Raw genomic sequence first — 21,115 nt, 5'->3', positions numbered from 1 at the left:
AACAAAAGGAAAAAGTAGGTGTTGCGAAGTCTGGGGGAAAACACACATAAGCTTCTAGAGGCTTCTCCTAGGAGAGTCACAAAGGATGCCTGTAACAAGTAGTTTTCAACACATTTGAACTAGGGAAGCTCAATAGAGACTTAGTGTCCAGGGTTTTTATTGAGGGCTGGTCACAGATGCACCTTCTGTCTACTAGGTACCAAAATTCCAAACTCCCAGAGGAAAGCATGTGTTCAGCATAAAACCATATTGTTGACACAAAGAATTCAGGCATATAGTGAGCTATTATTATCGGGGAATGATGGGAACCTTCCAGAAATCAAACTTCACAGACACCAGCCAAGGGCCTACCTTATAATAAGCAGCCCTTTCTAAGAATGACAGTCTCAGACTTACTTTTTAACTCTTTTCTGTATAGTATCTTACAGCTGTGGACTCGCATTATCTGTGTTCTGTGAAAATAATTAGATTGACGTTAGATCTCTTTGCTTCTGTCCTGCCTGAATTTTGTAGGGGGCTGTTTTTAAGGTAGTCTCGTAAAAGGACCTTGACAGGGCAGTGGGCATGACTTCATCCTTTTAAGAGTTTTAGAAGAATTCACCTTTTATACCAGATTGCCATTCTTAATAATCATAAAAATTCAGATCTTCTTAATTTGATGTTTAAAGATTGTAATTCGAGCAAAACTAATTGACAGTTAAGCTGGTATATTTCTGCAGTTGGCCTAGCTTTAGGTCAAATAAATCTTGGTTAAAATTTTGGATTTATCAGTCAGTGCTGTATGACCTTGAGAACGTTACTTTGCCAAGCCTTAGTTTACTCAGCTGTGAAATGGAAACACTGTAGGGTTGTTGTGAGGAATAATAAAATGTTGTCTATAGAGCACTTGGCGTAGTGTGTAGCACATAGTATGTTCTCAATAAATGGCAGTTCCTATTGTTGTTGAGAGATTGTTGTGTGGTAGAAGATGTGATTGGGTTTTTCCCCCCTCATACTCTTTTTTTCTTTACAGATTATGTAACTAATATTTGTTTATTATGTAATAATATAAACATATGTATAACCTTACATAGTAATTCTCAAATATATTTTTCTGTATCTGAACATATTTACACACATGCACATGTATATAGTTACACAGACATGCGCATAAAACACCCCTATCACTTCTCAGTGAGAGAAGACCAGAAATAATTTTGTGCATATTTCATACCTTACAGTAGGGGTTCTATTAATAAGGAAGAAAGGGATAGTTGCTATTGTGCTGGCAACTGCTTACACCACGTAGAGATACACAATAATTTATTTAAGTTTTGCCCACCAATGGAAGTTTGATGGGTTAGTTCTAGATTTTTGCTATTGCAAATCATATTTTAATTCTTAGAAAATCTTAAGTAGTCTTCTCTGGATTTGAGAAGCAATAAGAAGTCTTCCCTCAAAACGAGTTAGTGGCAAAACCTTAAGTCTTAACGTCTATGGGCATAATAATATTTCTCCACAGTTTTCTTGACCAGTTGTGAAGGATATTTATCCCTGATCTTTCAGAACTGTCAAAATGTCAGATGACAGCCTGGATTTAAAATACCGTGGGTATAGTAAAAGTTCCCAGTTGAGCATGTACTGTGGAATATGATGATCTGTCAACATAAATTATTCGCGAGTGTGTGTTGAAGCAAGTAGAAGGGAAAAGGTGCATTGTACCCTGTTTTTTTTGGGGTGGGGAAGGGTCGAAATGGGTGGGAAGAGGAGAATGAAAGTATAAGAAAAAGACTTAAAAAAAAAGGCTTTTAAGCAGTGTTTCTCAGAGTTTGGCCTATTAATAGGATTTCCATTTAATTTATCACCCAACATTGGACACTTCTGACTGTAAGAGACTCTTACCCAGAGGGGTATTGGAACAACTGGCATAAACTGGGGCACTGTTTTATTATCCTGTAGACTGTCTGCATCAGATTGTCTTAGAGTTCTTATTAACAATGCAAAATCTTGAGTCCTATCATATTTACAGAAGCCATAGGTTCAGTATTTCCTGTATTTGTTTATCCTCTAAATCTTTTTTTTTTTCTAGTAACACCTATTAATGTCCTATGTGACGGTGTTCTAGACAGTATAGTGTGGAAAATTCTGGCCTCAGAAAAGTAGCGCACTGATCAAGGGAATGTTTTCCAGGGCTGCTTTCTATTAATAATATAATACGAATGGAGGCCCCTTGTAGGGAAGAGGAATATATAGCTGCCATACTGCTGAGAACTGGAGAACTGTTTGACCTTACATATCATTTTCTCTTACATCTCTTTTTCTGACTTGGTTAGTTCTAATGCATTCTGCTCTATTTCCCGATGTGTGTGGTGCCTGGCCAAATCCGTGAAACCAAAACATGAGTGTATGTTGGACTTTTGAAAGAAGAACTAAAATTGACTTTCTACTAATAATGTTAAAATGAGGACATTTGCCTAAGTGTTTTCTCACCACTGTTATCTAAGATAAACATTTCTGAGTTTCTTTAGCATTCACTTCAACTTTCAGCAAACCTTTCTTCTGTGGTTAAATTAAATGATTGTACTTAGAAGAGATTTATTTTTTTTAATACTTTTAGAAGAGAACAATTTCACGTCTGTGTTTTAATATCAGTTAAATCATTCAGATAGTAACATGGCAAGGAATAACTTGCTAAACTTAATGCAAATTTTTCTTTGTATATCAGATCACAAAGGAGGAAGAGCGAGAGAAGAAGTTTTCCAGAAGACTAAATCATAGTCCTCCCCAGTCAAGTTCCCGATACAGAGAAAATAGGTGATTGATTAATTGAACCATGTTCAGTGCTTAGACATTGGATATCTTTTATATGAATGCTTAGACTTGATTATCTTTCGCCTAGGGGCAAGTAATGTCTACTCTTCTTTTGGTCTAGGAAAGTGTAACTCAGTTCCTTTCTTACTAAGAATATCTGTGTCACATTTGTAGGTCCTGGAATTGAGATTTAGAATAGTGCTTGGCAAACATTATTATTATATTTATTTCCTAGCTTTAAATTCCAGTGAAATCTTAATGTGAGACCTTTTTTTGCATGAAGTTTCCCTTTAGTGTGAATAAATTAAATGCTTTTGAAGCCTTAAGTGGGAAAAATAGTGTGGGCAGTAGATGCGCTACATGCCTGTAAGTATGAGGTTGTGTCTATACAGGACAGCATGTGCTAGGAGACGTGATGTACCGATGCCAGATGTATAGATGTCTTTGTGTATAAGGTTAGGGATTGAGACTTTCCTTAAAAGGGGTTTTAGAGTTCTTGAGCAGATCATGTTCAGTTTTTCAATTTGAGTTTCCTATATATGTGGTGGAATAAAGAATCATGATGTTTACAGGAATTAAATGTGACTTTTGCATTTAATGAGTATTTTCTCTATCCACTTACTTTCCTAAAAGTGATCATTTATTTTTTTAGAAGTCGTGATGAGAGGAAAAAAGATGATCGTTCTCGCAAAAGAGATTATGATCGAAACCCTCCTCGAAGAGATTCATATAGAGACCGGTACAATAGAAGACGGGGCCGAAGTCGAAGTTACAGCAGGAGTCGGAGTCGAAGTTGGAGTAAAGAGAGGCTTCGTGACCGGGATAGGGATAGAAGCAGGACTAGAAGCAGAAGCAGAACACGAAGCCGGGGTAAATAATCCATACATATGTATGTTCTGATTAGCATTCTTCTATTGTGAATATGCTGTATTTGAGGGTTTTAAAAATGGTTTTTAATTTTTGTCAGTGTTGTCTTCATTTTTTCTATTTTGATGTATTTTGTGGTCCAAGTGAATGCTTTTTTAAAAATTTCTTTTAAAAATTTTATTTCATGTAAATTAAAACCCCACAATCACCACTGCATGCCCATTAACAATGACTAAAAGTAAAAAGGCTGACTTTATCTAATATTGGTAAGGATAGAGATAAACTGGAACTCTCTGGAAAACACTTTCACAGTATCTTAAATTTAAATCTACACCTACCAAATGACCCAGCCATCCCAACTCCAAAGTATTTATGTAAGAGAAACAAAAGTGTATTTCCACACAAGAACTGTACTCAAATGATCATGGTACCTTCCTTTGAAATGGACAAAAACTAGAAACAACCCAAATGTCATGTGAATGGATAACCTGATGCATTCATACAGTGGAAGAAAAGGATGGAACTTTTGATATATGTCACAAAAGGATGAATCTCAAAATAATAATGCCGAGTGAAAGAAGCCAGACAAAAAGAATATACGTGTATATAAAATTTTAGAAAATGCAAACTAATCTCTGGTGACAGAAAAAAATCAGTGGTTGCCTTGGATGGAGTAAAGGGCAGAGAATTATCAAGGAGTGCAAGGATATTTTTGGGGGTCATGAATATGTATCTATATTATTTTGGTTATGATTGGTTTCACACGTATATACATAGGTAAAATTCATTAAATTGTATAAATATGTTCAGTTTATTATATATAAGAGTTATATTTTAAAATTAGGAAAGCAGTTAAAATTCTCATTTCAGATGAGTATATTTGCAAGAGCATGTCATTTCCAACATGTATAATTTTTCTTCCAATGTGTGTTATTTAAAGGAAGATACTGGAGGCAATAAAACAACTAAAATACTTCAAGTAAAACACCTTTACTCAAACTTAGATTTTTTGCTACTCTTTTAGCTTTTATCGTACAGTCACCTTTAGTCTTTGGGAAATAATACTTACAGACTTTGTATAAGCTTTATACTTCTCTCTTACTCTTAGAGTTTTCCCTTTCTGTGATCTAGGCCTTCTGCACATTGCTTCACTTAACTAATCTTCTTCATACCTTTTCTCTCTCCTTGGGACCAAACACAGCCCAGTTAATGGTTTTATTCATGTTTAATATGAACTCCTTTTCCTTCCTCTTAGCTCATCCGTTTCCATCTTCAACAAATAGTTTTCACTATTTAATACTATTAATAGTGTATACTATTTATTTAAAAAGCCATGCTAGGATCTTTGGGTGGATTACAACTAAATGTTCATCACAGAAAAAATAACCATACTTTTATTGTGTATTTTGTTTTGTGGGCTGACGTTATGCATACTAAGATTGCACTGAAGAAAATAAAAGATCTCTTTTCTGTAAACAGCCCTCCAAGAAAAAAAGCTCATTAAGTACAGCAAATTTTGTGTGATTTTTATAGTTCAGGTCATATTGAAAAGAAATAGCTTATCTTGGAACATTGTGTATTCATTTAGTAGTTTTTAAAAGAAAAGGGGGCTTGTGTACAATTTGAACATTTTCTCTCTGTTTAGCAAAAATACCACTGTTTTGTAGATCTGGGACTTTTTTTTATAGTGTATAATTTCATAAGTTATTTGTATTTTGTTGCAGAAAGGGATCTAGTAAAACCTAAATACGACCTGGATAGGACAGATCCACTAGAAAACAATTATACTCCAGTCTCTTCGGTACCTAGTATTTCATCTGGTCACTACCCTGTACCTACTTTGAGCAGCACTATTACAGTAATTGCTCCTACTCATCATGGTAATAACACTACTGAAAGTTGGTCTGAATTTCATGAAGACCAAGTGGACCATAACTCATATGTAAGACCACCAATGCCAAAGAAACGGTGTAGAGACTATGATGGTAAGTCTTCTCCTGTTTCCTGAAGTACTGAATTAGTATTTCCAGTTGACTAAATTCTGCAAGTTTAGGTTGCAGTTATTCATAGAAGGCCCAGTTAATGGTGGTAAGTTAGTCTTAGGCACTTCTTGAATTCCTCAGTATTATTTAAACCTTCATTAGTCACTACTGACTATTGTATATCCATCTAAAGATAGTGCTTATTTACACCTAAGTCTTAATATATTTTTGGAGTTTACAAACAGGAGTAGTATCTACTGAGTTGTTTATCTGGGAATCTGCTACTGAAACATTCTTGACAAAACTCACTTCTTTAGAAATCAGTGGTCATTGGCATGTAATTAGAACCTAGAAATGTGAGTATCACCTGTAAGAATTTTATAGATGAAGACTCTCAAAGTTTTACTGTAAAAGTTTTTGTAAATTGTACTACAGTTGCAATATTCTGAAAGTTTTAAGTGAGATTTATTTATTTTTAAAGATTTTATTTATTTATTTGACAGAGAGAGACACAGCGAGAGAGGGAACACAAGCAGGGGGAGTGGGGGAGGGAGAAGCAGGCTTCCCGCTGAGCAGGGAGCCCGATGCGGGGCTCGATTCCAGGACCCTGAGACCATGACCTGAGCCGAAGGCAGACGCTTAATGACTGAGCCACCCAGGCGCCCCTTTTAAGTGAGATTTAAATAAAGGAAATGAAAAATAAGGAAATGCTTCTGATGACAGAAAATATGTAAAAGTTTTGTATCCTCTTGCTAGCTAGGTATACTCATTTTAATTTGTGGATATACTTTTTTAATGTGTATGTTAGCTATATTTACTTTGTAAGTATTTTATGTTACTGGAAATTAGCTCTTGTGTTATGGTTAGTTATACTGGCCCAATATTAAAAATATTCTTATTTTTAAATATCTTACCTTTGTTAACTTACAGAAAATTTATATATCTGACACTTTCCATGTATCTAATTATTCTTCCTTACAGAAAAGGGTTTCTGTATGAGAGGAGACATGTGCCCTTTTGACCATGGAAGTGACCCTGTAGTTGTAGAAGATGTGAATCTTCCCGGCATGCTGCCTTTCCCAGCACAGCCGCCAGTTGTTGAAGGACCACCTCCTCCTGGGCTTCCCCCACCTCCGCCAATTCTTACACCTCCACCTGTGAATCTGAGACCCCCAGTGCCACCACCAGGCCCATTACCACCTAGCCTACCACCTGTCACAGGTAAGTAAATCTATTTGTTTGCCAGTACCTATTATCTGTCCATTCATAGCCTTTTTAAAAGTTAATAGTTTGATGCTTGCTTTTGTTAAAAATACCTAAAATAATCCTAAAGATGCCTGCTAGAAACCAAGGGCAAGATACTCTTATTTAGAATATATCCCCACTTTGCAGGCTTTGCCAAACCTATGGTTTACTGTGGTGTGGAGGGGCCCTGACTTAGCACATCCCTGATGAATCCCAGCTCTCAGTAGTTCTTTATAGCTTAAGACAAACCTGTTTTGGAATATAGTAAAAGGATATTTTACCCTGAAAAACTAATACAGTTGTAAGAACTTGAGTTTATAGATATTATAATTTTGCTGATAAATGAGAATATCATGTTTGGATATACAATAACTTATTTTATTTGTTTGCTTTCAGATGATATTTCTTATTCTTTGGTTTTGACAGGACCACCACCTCCACTTCCTCCTTTGCAGCCATCTGGCATGGATGCTCCCCCAAACTCTGCAACCAGTTCTGTTCCTACTGTAGTAACAACTGGCATTCATCACCAGCCTCCACCTGCTCCACCCTCTCTTTTTACTGCAGGTGCAGTTTTGCCCCTCTTTATATTCATAATGTAGTGAGGTTTTAGAGCAGAGTTTAGATAAGGAATTTAAAAATTTTTAGAGTGACTAGCTCTGTTAGGTTTATTTTTCTCACTAAAATCATGTAGAATAAAATGTAGAAATGGTGAATGTATATTAAATGTAAGTCCTCAGGATTTTTATAAGACTAAATTATATTTTTTATTTAACTTATTTTTATAAAACTAAATTTTCTTTTTTATATATATAGCGTGTTAGCTCTGTATTAGTAGTTATATAATTTACTTTTTCTATTATCAATATAAAAAATTACCAAGTGGCGTTTTATAATTGTTTTTTAATTACAGTTTTTGTATTACCAGATACATATGACACAGATGGCTACAATCCTGAAGCCCCAAGCATAACAAACACTTCCAGACCTATGTATAGACACAGAGTACACGCACAAAGGCCTAACTTGATAGGACTAACATCAGGGGATATGGATTTGCCACCCAGAGGTACTATTCATTAATCTTTTCTTCTTATTTTCATATTAAGAGTGGCAAACATTTATAAAGAATATGGTCCTGCATTTATTGGGGTTGAGTAAGGGATGGTGATTAAGTTTATTCCTCCGATCCTTTGGTCTCTCTTAAGAGAAAAGGTAATGTGTGGTTCTCTATTTGTGTTACTGGTGACACTTTGTTCTGTCACTCAAGGGGAAAGGAATTTCCTGTAAGTACATATTTTCTTTTTTTTTTTTTTTAAAGGAGAATAAATCTTTTATTTATTTTTTTAAGACTTTTATTTTTTTGAGAGAGTGAGCGAGCGAGAGGGCACGTGTGCACAAGCCAGAGGGAAAGGCAGGGGGAGAGGGAGAAGCAGATTCCCCACTGAGCAGGGAGCCCCACTCGGAGCTTGATCCCAGGACCTTGGGGTAACCTGAGCTGAAGGCTTAACCGACTGAGCCACCCAGGCACCCCAAAAATACGTATTTTCTAAGGTAGCTTTTTTGGGGGTACTTTGTATCTTTTGCAGTCTTTTGTTTTTTTTTTTAAAGATCTATTTATTTATTTTAGGGGGGAGGGGCAGAGAGGGAGAGAGCGAGTAGTAAGCAGGCTCCATGCCCAGTGGTAGGCCTGACGTGGGGCTTTATCCCATGACCCTGAGATCATGACCTGAGTCTAAATCAAGAGAAATGAAGTCACATGTTAAACTGTGCCACTCAGGCGCCCCTGTCATTTGCAGTCTTAATTGGTTCATTTAAACTTTTTTTTTTTAAGATTTTTAAAATTTATTTATTTGTGCAGAGAGAGACAAGCGAGAGAGGGAACACAAGCCGGGGGGAGTGCGAAAGGGAGAAGCAGGCTTCCCGCGGAGCAGGGAGCCCGATGCGGGGCTCGATCCCAGGACCCTGGGATCATGACCTGAGCCGAAGGCAGATGCTTAATGACTGAGCCACCCAGGCGCCCCTAAACTCTTGCAAGTAATGCTTTAGTGGTGCCTGGGTGGCTCAGTTAAGTGTCTGCCTTTGGTTGGGGTGGTGATCTTGGGGTCCTCGGATTGAGTAATGCTTTAATTCCTGAAGATTTTTTTTTGTAGTTTGGATAATGAAATAAGTTTATACAAACTTTTATAAACTTGTGCTTGATATGTATTTTACATATAAGAATTTGTTATTGGTTTGCTTATAATATTTTAATCAAAAGGATTTATGTTACAGGAAGTGATTCATTCGCTTTTAAAATTGTCTTAGAGGAGACAGACTTTTTGCTAAAATTTCTAAATGAGAGAAGATAAGAGTTTAGACGATAAAATCACAAGCTGGGGCAGCAAAACTGCTCTCCTGGAGGTGCAAAGTGATATGAAGGTTTAGAGGAAGGGAGAGAGCTCACAATAATTTGAAAGAGGGAGCATTGGCTGCAAATATCAGGAAGTGAGGGGTTGTCATCCATAATGGAAAATACATGTAGGCCAATAAAATATTTTTTTTTTCCTAACTACTTCAGCTAACTTTTAAATCCCATTTTCTTTGTGGTCTTGCCTTGTTATCTTTTTTTTCTAGTGGGGGAAAAAAAAAATCATGCCTCATCAATCATGAATAAAAGTCCAGCTTGTTAAATAATAGTACCTAAGGTGGTTTAGTAAACTTGTGATTACTTATACTTTGCATTTTTTTATTTGTTCTTTGAAACTATCAAATTCTGCATCTGTTAACTTGATTGTTCAGAGGACTTTTTGTTATAGAGGTGTGAGGAACATTATACTTTATACCCTATTTAATTTATATCATCTTTCATTATACAGGAAAGCATTTCATGTGGATGCCACTCTTCCCTCACACCTTTTAAATTCTCATTGAGGAATTCTAATAGCTATCATTAACAACAACAGAAGAAAAATATTTTTTAAGAGTTTTTTATAAAGGATGTAAGATTGTTTATAAATGAAAATTATAAGCCACTTAAAATTGTGGCTCTTCATCTCCCAAGTCTCTGCTGACTAGTTCAGAGAAAACCCCTTTCTTTGAGTCACTACTTAGCACCTTTCTTTTCATCATACCAATACTCTTTGCTTTTACTGGAACCTCCTACATGAAGTCATCTCTTTCTTACCTTGCTGCTTAGGTGTGGCAAAAATATATGCTACTGCAGATCAGTATTTATTAGACTCATTCCAATGCCAGGCAAACTTTTTTGATGGTGATTAAGAAAAGGAAGAGGGATCATACTCTTTGCATATAAATCTTACCATGTAGAAGTTGCAGTTGTGGCAATTTCAGCTCCACATGTGTGTAGTTACAAGTTACAGGAAGTGGCCCTATTGAGAGAAAAATGTCTAGTGTGTATGGTTAGAAATCTGAATGCCTTTTCCTATAGAATCACTGTATAGAGTGATTATTTTAGGACTGTTCTTCATATACATCACATAATATTTTTTGTGAATTGGTTTAGGAATATATTTTCTACTAATAACATTGTTTTTATGTACCACAGAACTGATTTAGCACCCCATTTAAATTGAGTAGAACCTATATTTCTATTTCCTCATCTTTTTTCATTCTTCCTCCTGCCAAAATGTTTTCATCTTTTGCCTATTTGGTTTGAAATTTATTTTCCTGGATGGTGACAGATACATAATTAAAAGCTTTTAATATTATTTATTACATAATTAGTGTACATTTCTTATAGTCTGTAGATGATGGCCTTAATTTAAATTTGTCATAGACTATTATGTGATAATTATATTGTTATGTTTCGTACTTTAAACTTGATGGGGAATCATCATCATTAAACATATGAAAAAATTTAGGCCCATTGATACCGTAGAATTACGTGACTGAGAGACTTTGAGAATTGTTCTTTCCAGATTTCTAAGGAGGTAAAGAATTTGATAGATGTTCCTTGACTGGATATAGGTAGGAGTAAGGGCTAAGTGGTTTTCCATTTGCTGTCAACAAAACCAGTGCTAAAAAATTTTAAGCATAAAAGCAATTTATTAAAAGGATATTGTGGGGGTAAACTCAGTATATATAACTAATAGACACTAATTTACTAATTATTTAATGAAATACTAAATGTATTTATTAAATACATTTACTGATTGTATACCAAGAGGAACTTGGTAGGATTTGGTAGGAAAATAAATTTAGTTTTGGAAGTATTTAATTTGTTGTGTCCTGGGGCATTTGAAGAGAAATGTCCAGTTGGAGATAGGGTCTGGACATCAGGTCTATAAGAGACAGATGGTTTAGAACATACAGATTTTTAATCATGAGTGTGTAGAACAGTGGTTCTTAATCTTTTCTTCTGTGCCATTAGTAATTGTGGGAGGTACAGGGAGATGGAATGAGGCATACGCAAATCTGCAAGCCTGACTGACATAGGTTCTGAAAGCCCTTCTCATGTGTTTCTGATATACTCTCCTTCCCTTTGAGAATCACTAAAAATGATGAGTGAAACCATGGTAATAGATGTCTTAAGGTGATTGTGTAGAGTGAGATTGGAAAGTCCAAGTAAGTAGCTTGGAGAATGCCAGTATTTGAAACAGTGGGCAGAGAAGAGGGAGCTTACATAGGGCACTGAGAAAATGAAGTCAAAAAGGCACAGACAAAAGCAGGGAGGTGAGAAGTCCTGAAAAATAAGAGAAGATAGGAGAGGAAGGTGATCAACAGCATTTAATGATCAAGAGATCAAGTAAGAGAAGGACTGGGATGTATTTATAAGCTTAAGCAACAAGTTTTAGAACATCAGCAAATTTAGGATGAGCAGGTTATGTGCAGTAATGAGAGCAGCTGCCAGTTTTTGGAGGATTAGTGAATGGGTGGTAGGGAAGCAAGTTAGCAAGTGTAACATCTCTTTAGGAAATAGCTGTGAGGATGGGGAGAGAGGGAAGGCTGTAGCTGGAGGGGAAGTAGTTTTACGAGGTTTCATTTAAAAATGGGGTAATTTGAGCTTGCTTAAATGTTGATGGGAAGTGCCAGTTTAGAGGAAGAGGTTGAAGAGGAAGGAAAGCAGCAGAGCTCGGGGGCACTGATTTTGCTAGTTCTTTATATAGGATGAGTTGCTGGAAGGAGAATCCAGAAAGTTCAGTAGACTAGGTGAAAAGTAATGCAAGTTTGTACCAAGCTTGTTTCAGAAATGAGAGGAAATCTATGCAAGATGAATTGAAGGGATGTGGCCATGGCACTCAGAAATCAAATAGTAGTTTCATTAATAGAAATGCTTAAGAAAGATTTGAAAAGTACATTTGATATGAAGATAATTTGTACTTTGTATGTACTCTGAGTTTTGAGAAACCTGTAGGATTTTCAGAACTAGATGGCCAGAGAAAACCGACAAATTAGAAATTGAGGACTGACTCTCAGAGTTCATGTGCAGTAGAGAGATTGATGGAGGTCAGAGTTGTAGCCATCCACGAGAGAGGTTGTGCTGAAACACCTTAAGTTATTTTGGTTAGTTGTATGTTTAGAAATATTAAGAATAAGATATATGCAATCAATTTATCCATCTTTAAAAAGGAATTTAAAATTATATTTTTCTATGTGGATTAAAGTTTGCATGTTTTAAGCTTTAGTGTAGTTTAGGAATAATAGGTTAAATATACCTGTGTTTGTCACATTCCAACTAAGTAAATGAAAAGTGTTGAAAGTAACACACACACACACACACACACACACACACACACACATCTTTTGCACTGCATTTCAATCTTGAATACCTTTTTAAATCAAGTATGCTGGGGCACCTGGGTGGCTCAGTCGTTAAGCGTCTGCCTTTGGCTCAGGTCATGATCCCAGGGTCCTGGGATCGAGCCCCGTGTCAGGCTCTCTGCTCAGCAGAAGCCTGCTTCTCCCTCTCCCCCTGCTTGTGTTCCCTCTCTCACTGTCTCAAATAAATAAATAAAATCTTTAAAAAAAAAAAAAAATCAAGTATGCTTTGTGTTACCCTGTTGATATTTAAATAGGCAACTTACTTCAGTCACAACTTTTTTTTTAAGTTATCAATTCCTAAAGGTCATTGTATTAATGTTAAATTTTGGATAAATTTAAATTTGAATAAATGTTAAATTTAGATTGTGCATTTGATTTCAAAACTGTGAACTCGAAGCTTCAAGATGGTTTATTTGGACATTTATTTTTGAGGAGGGTCATGGCAAATGGAAACAGTGACGTGGATTCCGCCCCCCCACCTCAAAAACAAGTGGCTTGCAGAGTCATATTGTAATTTGACATGTAAGAATTACTGAGTCTTCTTTAGTTAGGTATGAAATGAATTCAGAATAAGTTAAAATCCCTTAGATTATTATATTTGAATCTACATTTATTTCTATTTCTTTTAAAAATGTATATTTGGACAAAAAGCCAGAACTTTGTTTTCAGTATGCATTTAAGGAAATAGCTGTGATAAACAGAATATTAATCTGTGCTCTCTTTTCTTTTCAAATAGAAAAGCCTCCTAATAAAAGCAGTATGAGGATAGTAGTGGATTCAGAATCAAGGAAAAGAACCATTGGTTCCGGGGAGCCTGGAGCTCCTACAAAGAAGACCTGGTTTGATAAGTAAGCTGGCAGGGAAAATTGAGGAATTTTATTGTACAGTGATTTTTAGGATACTGGAATATTATTTGGCAGTATAGTATTCTTTTTCAAAATGAGCTTTGTATAATTCTGTTCTATAAGCAGTCTCACACTATAGTGTACATTGATTTCTAAATATGTGTAAGTTAATTGGTACTTGGAAGGCATTGTCATATAGAAATGGTGTGGTAGGCAAGGACACAATTTTTCCTTTTTCTACCTTTCGCCACCTCCAGAAAAAAACACTGCTGAACTTAGAGATGTCACTGAAAACTACCTGTATAAAGGATAGTCATGAGCCCACTATTAGAGTTGGGTCAGGTTTGGGAGGAGGCTTTTAGCATGTGGCCAAGTCCTATTAGGAGCTGGAAAGTGATCTTTTGGGGAGCAGGGGAGGCTGGATAGACTTTAAAGTTGTCAGGGAAGGGCTTCAGAGAAAGAGGGAAGGCACAAAGATGTTGGGATGCATGTGATGATTCTCTTATAAATTTGCAAGTTAAAGGAGGGAAGGAGGATCACACTTTCAGAGCCTTAACATCATTTAATAATGGATAATATCTAGTTCTGGCTCTGCCTGTAATTCTGTGATGTAAGGCAAACAGTGTAACCTCTCTGGGCCACAGTTTTGTTCTTTTTTCAAGTGCCAAATGTGTGGTTTACAGTTTTGACTTTTTTTTTTTTTTTAAGTTGGAAAGTGGTTGAGACGGTTGTACCTTGTTTTTAATCAGTGTTTTAGAATAGGATACATTTCAGTAAGCTAGCTTTTGCAGAAGTGCAACAAAAATTGTATATGCAAATTTACTAAAAGAGCACTGGACCTTTCCTGCTTAAGTAGGCATGGATTTGAAGTGGAACATAATAAATGGCATAGAAGAACCCTTCTCAGTTAGCTTCTATGAAAGATATGTATGGTACTAATTTGGAAATTTCAGTTTTTGGAAGAAAATTTAAATTTTCTTTATCAACCAGTAATTTCAGTTTTGAAAAAACAATTGAACTTAAATTGTAAAACTTTATTAATTTGTGCTTGATAGGGTCAGGATTTATAAATAAATGTATTAATCAACTTGATTTTTGTTACAGGCCAAATTTTAATAGAACAAACAGCCCAGGTTTCCAGAAGAAGGTTCAGTTTGGAAATGAAAATACCAAACTTGAACTTAGAAAAGTTCCCCCAGAATTAAATAATATAAGCAAACTTAATGAACATTTTAGTCGATTTGGAACCTTGGTTAACTTACAGGTAAGAGCTATGAAGTAATTCTCTTGTCTTTGCTTAATTATTTAGGGAGGGAGTTTAATGTAGTAAGAAAAATACTTTTATAAAGGAATACGGGAAATTTGGTGACATTCTAAATTTGGAAAATTGGAATGAGTTGAAACTATTTTTGAAACAGTATGTGATTTTGAGTGTTTTGCTTTCAGAAGGCAGTTTTGATTGATTATTATATGCCTCCTACTTAATATAAGTTATTATAAAATTTTAGCAACTTGAATCAGAGTAGGAAAATCTAATCTTTTTTAAATTATTTTTTATTATTTTTAAATATTTTATTTATTTATTAGCGAGAGTACAGACAGGGAGAGTGGCAGGGAGAGGGAGAAGCAGACTCCCACTGAGCAGAGAGCCTGATGTGGGCTCAATCCCAGGACCCTGGGATCATGACCTGAGCCAAAGGCAAACGCTTAACTGACTGAGCCACCCAGGTGCCCCGGAAAATCTAATCTTTAATAGTGTTCATTTCCTTAGTTTCTCTGAAGCATTACAGCAGAATGCTTCTCAGGTTGTTTTCGCTGCCTGTATAGTGGGAAGCACTTAACAGATAGTTTTGGGGCCCAAACACCACGTGATCCTTAATTAGTTTAAACATTTACTTTTTCCTCTGTCACTTTTGAACATCCTTAAGGATTAAATATCAGTATATTTTGTATATGACTTCACCTATGATTAGACTTTGGCTTGGGTATACATAATTTGTGAGGTTATTTAGTGTTGAGTTTACATTATATGATATGTCGAAATGTTGAAATAATGTTGGGCTTTTTTTCCAGTTTGTACGATGTTCTTTTAAACTAAAATAATTATTTCCCATAACCTGATAAAAATAAGTTTTGGAGAGTACAACTGAAGTCGATTATTTGGAAAATTTTGCTTTCTTGACATTTAAAAAATGATATAAAAAGAACATGAAAAAATGTATGCTTCCTTGGTGTGGGGCAATAGAAGTTTGTATAGAATTTAAAGGAAATGTTTCCCCTTCAGCTCTTTGTGTCCTTCTCATTCCTTTCCCCATATATCCCCATAATCCTCATAATCCTATTATTGTTAAAAATATATCATGTGTTATTCTAGTTTTTTTTTATTTCTGTGTCTATCTACTTACCAATTAGCACACACAAAATATATATATATATATATATACACACGTATATATATATACATACACATAAATAAATATGTGGGCCTGTGGTACACGTATTACCCCATAGTTACCTAATCTTAAATATCTCTGAATATCTTTTTATAGCAATTCAGTTTTATCTACCACATTTAGATGGAGACACAAAAAAGTTTTCAGAATATTCTTTTCCTCGTACAATTTAACTGCCCTGGTAAAATTAATTTAGGAAAATTGCCAAAACTGAGGAGCAAAACATGGTATCTCACTATTGTTTCAGATTGCATTTTGTACAGTCCTTAGTTAACATTTCTTTGGGGGTGAAAGTAAACTATGGTAAATAATGTAGGTATAAGAAAGGGTAAAGATAGAATATTACCTGGAGGGACCAGAATTTCATCTCGAGGAATTTTACTGGATGAAGCAGTGGATTCTTTTGGAATTCACTATTCTTAATATTTTAAATCTTAGGTTGCTTATAATGGTGATCCTGAAGGTGCTCTTATCCAGTTTGCAACATACGAAGAAGCAAAGAAAGCTATATCAAGTACAGAAGCAGTACTAAACAACCGCTTTATTAAGGTTTATTGGCACAGAGAAGGAAGTACCCAGCAGTTACAAACTACTTCTCCAAAGGTAAGAGAGAGATTTGTGTGAAATTCACTGCTTAGCTCAGCATAGTGTTTAAGAGCAGGTGTATTGCAGTCAGGTAGACTTGAGTTCAGATTCTGGCTCTAACTCTGTTAACTAAAGGCTGAAGGAACTTACTTAATGTCCCTAACCTGTTCTCTCATTTTATTGTGAAGTTAATTCCCTAGTTTAGACAGTTATAGGATGCGAAGATGTAAAGCATATAGAAAAGTCCCTGGTAGATAGGAGGTACTCAGTATGTGGTAGCTGTGCATATTCCAGAAACTCAGACTGTGTGTTCATCTTGGAACTCCTTCCCTTCCTCTCTCCCTCCCTCTTTCCCTTTCTCTTTTTCAGTCACTGAACCAGTCACTAAGTAATATTAGATCAGTTGCTTGTAGGAGGGTTTATAGCAGTTTGTTTCTCGATTGAATTTCCTCCTGTTCATTATTTACTTGATAAATAAGTTAATTTATGCAAAGAAAAACATCTGTATATGTGTGTGAAGGAATTTGGAAGATAGGTTTTGATTATAAGCTGTGCTTTTAAAACTGCATGGGCATTTTAATAACGAATAACAGAGGTTACTTGACATTTTCATGAACTAATCCTCTTGTTTAACATTTTTTCTTGTTCTGAGGTAATGCAGCCGTTAGTCCAGCAGCCCATTTTACCTGTTGTGAAGCAGTCGGTCAAAGAGCGGTTGGGTCCAGTACCTTCAAATACTGTTGAACCAGCAGAAGCCCAGAGTGCCAGTTCAGACCTTCCTCAGGTAAATGAAAAGTCTTCTCCTTCTGTCTGTCCCATAACAGGTTCTCAGCAAATTAGTTTCCCTTGTGATTTGAATTATAGTTAATTGTATATATTTTATACAGAAATATCATAGTCTATACATATATGAACTCCACCTGTAAATTTTCTTTTTACCATTAGCATAAGATTTTCACATTCTGCTTTTCCTATAGTATTTGAATTTTAAATTCTTCTCTCTCTAGTTAATACTTGAGTTCCCTTTCACTTTGTGGAAGAGTTATTTTCAAGCAAAACTGCCTGAAAAATGAAGTTCAGTACACTAAATCTTATTTTTCCCATCATCTTTAACTTAACTAGATTTCTGTTCCAGAGAAAATGATACAGTAGACTGCACCGGAAGCTTTTGGGAAGGGAAGGCTTTTCAGCCATCAGGTTTTAGCATGCTTGATAATACTGTTTCAGGTTACTTATGCAGCTCTCAGAACTTGGCATCACTTATTCCTGACTTTCAGATTCTCTTCTCCACATGTCATTCCCTTCCCACTGCCTTCCACACTTGAGTGGCAGTTTCTTGTTTCTGCCCTCTCAGTCTCTGAAACTTAGCTTTCTTTTGTCTCTAGATGTTTCAGCATTTGCTGTTTAAAGTAGTGTTAGGATATAGTTAGGATGCTGTTTTATTAAAATAGTCTTCCTAGATAATTCCTGAAGAGTAAGATAATGAGATTCTGTGAAAACATGCAGAATGGAAATTGATAAATTCTTAGTTACTGAAAAAACCCCGATTACAATAATAATTCCCCATCCTGTTATCTCAAATCATCACCAGAAACAGTGCATTTGGCTATAAAAACATACTTTAGGAAAGAATGGCTTTTATTTTTTAAGCTCAAGAAGCAGGCACATATTTTAATGACTCATCTGATATTTATAATGGTCACACTTTCTACTTGTCAACATAGGATTCTAAGAATTGATGATTCTGTATCAGTGGAGGGGACTTTAGTAAATACCTGGTTCAAACCTTACTTTACATCATAATTGTTTATGATTAATACTGCATACTGTTTGTTTTCCCACACACATTTTCTTTCTGTCTCTGTCTTTGAAAAAGGCCCAAGTTTGTGTGATTAACATCTGTATACTTAATGAGTCAGTATATGTTAGTAGAATCCGAATGTTCAAAATCCCAACAGACCTGTATGTTTGGGGAAACACTGAATATGTCCATTTTAATTTTTTTAGAATGTAACTAAGTTATCTGTGAAGGACAGGTTGGGTTTTGTATCAAAGCCATCTGTTTCAGCAACTGAAAAGGTAAGAAGAATAATAGCATGATGTGTTTGTCTTGGCTTCATACATGTTTTCAGGTGGCATCTTAATTTTTTAATTTTTTTTATAGTTCTAAACTCTTGCTTCTTAATAGTATCTGTATCTCTTATTCCTACCTTTTTGCTTTCCATTTGCTGAAAAAGAAAAATAATTGCCTATACTTTTTTTACTTTTTGCATCAGCATTTTAATATTTGCCTCTCACTATATGTCCATGTGCTTCCTTCTTTTCATTTTCTCTTTTTATTTACTATATTTTCTTTAGAGATATTGTGCATTTTATTTTTTTTAATTTTTTATTGTTATGTTAATCACCATATATTAGATATTGTGCATTTTAATTTGAAAACTCTGGCAGCCTAATGGAAAAGGCCACAAATTAGGAATTTTACCGGAGTTTGAATTCTGGCTCTTCACTTACTAACTGCATGATACCGGGCAGTGCTCTTAACCTTTCTGATTCTTTTTCCTCATTGGTGAAATGATGTTTGTAAATTTGTGTTGCTCACAGGGTTTTGTGAGGATTAAATAAAATGATTCATTTAGAAGTGTTTTCTAATTGGAAAAGATGATGTAAATGTAAATTTTTTATTTATTACTAACAGCTATTGTACATAGCCTGACGATTGTCATTTGTCATTTCTTTTTTTAAATGGTGGGGTAAATACTGATTAAGACCATTCATGGACCTGTCTTACAGTTCTATGTAGATGTGTTATTTATTTTTTTCTATTTAGGTATGAGTGAATGCTCTGGTCTTTAGTCTTATTTGGGGTATATGGAATCACAGAATAGGATTAGATAATTTTTCTCATTTCTCTGTCCTCACTTTAAAAAGAAGGTAAGGCCCAAGTGGATGCACTAGGAATTGAGTCAGGACTGGAAGGTGGGTCTCCTCTATTTTACATCCATGGCTCTTTCCATTATTAAGATTATGTAGGAAGTTGACTCCATATGTTACATAGAGCATTCCATGAGATGGCTAACCTCTCTCCACTGGTTCTTCTGTATATTCTTTTCCTTATTTACCATGTTAAACTATGGCAATTACAGAAATTTGAATCCGAATCTCATTCTGTATTTCAGATTTTTATCTTGGGCACCTCAGCATTACTTCAGGCGTAATGTGCTTAAAAAATGACGATTTCCCACATAAATTAACCTCTCTTCCTCACCCAACCTCTGGAAGTTAATACCACCATTTACCAAGTTGTGCAGTCATTCACTTGTATTTGTCATCCACTTCTTTTTCTTCCACCACCTTCAGTTTCCAGGCCTCTAGATGTGGTGTCCTAGCTGTATGCCTGTCCTGTAGTTTATATATCACCATTGTAAAAAATCCCAGCCTTATTTTAATGTTAACTTCTTACAGAAACTTTCATTTCATCAACTAAATAACTGCTTGATTCATAGCTCATCATACCTCGGTTATTTGGGCCACATATCTCCTTGTTAGTCCTTCATTCTACCTTAGCAGGCCCTTTACTGCTCATTGTTCCTCACTCTTTCCTGCCTTTTTCTTTTTCTTTTTTTGGTGTTGATTTTCCTGGAGTGCATTTTCCTCTAAGTGAATTCTAGTCATTCTTTTAAAGATTGAAAATCTCTTTACACTATTCTATAAAATCTTCACATTTTTTCCATATGATGCCTCCCTTTTTTCCCCTGAATTTGTCTATATCTTACTATGGTACTGAATTTAGCACTATCTAAATATTTACTTTGATTAGGTTTATCCACCTTGATAATAAGTAACTAAGGAATAAAGAAAATAAAAAAGTCTGTTATACTTTGTGTAGTAATGACCAATTCTGGAGAGGTCTAAAAACTTTATGCTTAGCATCTGTTTATGTCAAGATTTAGACTCTGAAATTGACGTTACTAATTATAGCTTTTACAGCACCTTTCTGGTATGTTTGCTTCTGTTTTTGTTTTTTTAATGTGTTTTATATAGCTTTAGGATAAAAGGGATACACATTTGGAATTGATAGTATACATTTACTAATATAGTTACCACTAACTGAAAAATCACTAATGGTAGTATTTTCATGAAAAAATACTGTAAATACTGTAAAGAATCTTTTAAGGAAAGCAGTTACTTACAAGTGTGTAACTTTCAGTCATCTTCAGTGAACCTGTTTATAGAATAGCATTTTGTTTTTGCTTATTCTTGGTTGTTCCCATTCCCCAAGTTTATAGGGGTTTTTGCTGAAGAATCCTTAGAGGTTAGTGATTCAGAGAAGTCTTAGGAAGGATAGAAGAATGTTTCCCATCATCAAATTGAAGGCTGGGAAATACTCAAAACTAGTATCTGTACAGTATCTTCTGTCGTTATTAAAGCAAGTAAGTATAAAAATGTAAAGATTTTCCCCTTCCTCTCAACAACACTGAGTAAACCCCTCAGTGATTCTTCTTTATTCTAAAAGTCGTTTTTGTGAGAGGGTTGAGAGAGGAAACTTAAAACCTAATTGATACTGCTAAATCTTAAGGCATTG

The 21,115-nt window shown here is 35.2% G+C and overlaps 1 protein-coding gene across 11 annotated transcripts in view; it reads left to right on the top strand.

Annotated features, from left to right (window-relative positions):
• Positions 1–21,115, top strand: part of RBM26 (RNA binding motif protein 26) — a 76,629-nt gene that overhangs the window by 30,291 nt on the left and 25,223 nt on the right. For 2 of the 11 annotated variants that reach the window (XM_028106079.2, XM_088021882.1), the window contains exons 4-14: positions 2,705–2,793; positions 3,443–3,660; positions 5,382–5,642; positions 6,621–6,860; positions 7,281–7,451; positions 7,798–7,953; positions 13,384–13,495; positions 14,597–14,756; positions 16,384–16,548; positions 17,183–17,314; positions 18,538–18,609. In XM_028106079.2, coding sequence (XP_027961880.1) covers positions 2,705–2,793; positions 3,443–3,660; positions 5,382–5,642; positions 6,621–6,860; positions 7,281–7,451; positions 7,798–7,953; positions 13,384–13,495; positions 14,597–14,756; positions 16,384–16,548; positions 17,183–17,314; positions 18,538–18,609 — 1,776 coding nt within the window. The remainder of the gene's footprint in view (positions 1–2,704; positions 2,794–3,442; positions 3,661–5,381; positions 5,643–6,620; positions 6,861–7,280; positions 7,452–7,797; positions 7,954–13,383; positions 13,496–14,596; positions 14,757–16,383; positions 16,549–17,182; positions 17,315–18,537; positions 18,610–21,115) is intronic. The other 9 variants (XM_028106085.2, XM_028106084.2, XM_028106083.2 and 6 more) reach the window with 9 other exon arrangements.

Source organism: Eumetopias jubatus, unplaced genomic scaffold (assembly GCF_037043125.1).
Source record: "Eumetopias jubatus isolate StellerSeaLion01/CBP00866 unplaced genomic scaffold, mEumJub1_p1.0 scaffold_3, whole genome shotgun sequence".
NCBI classification, from domain to species: domain Eukaryota; kingdom Metazoa; phylum Chordata; class Mammalia; order Carnivora; family Otariidae; genus Eumetopias; species Eumetopias jubatus.
The sequence above is the reverse complement of the archived record's forward strand: the minus strand, read 5'-3'. Positions and strand labels throughout refer to the sequence as shown.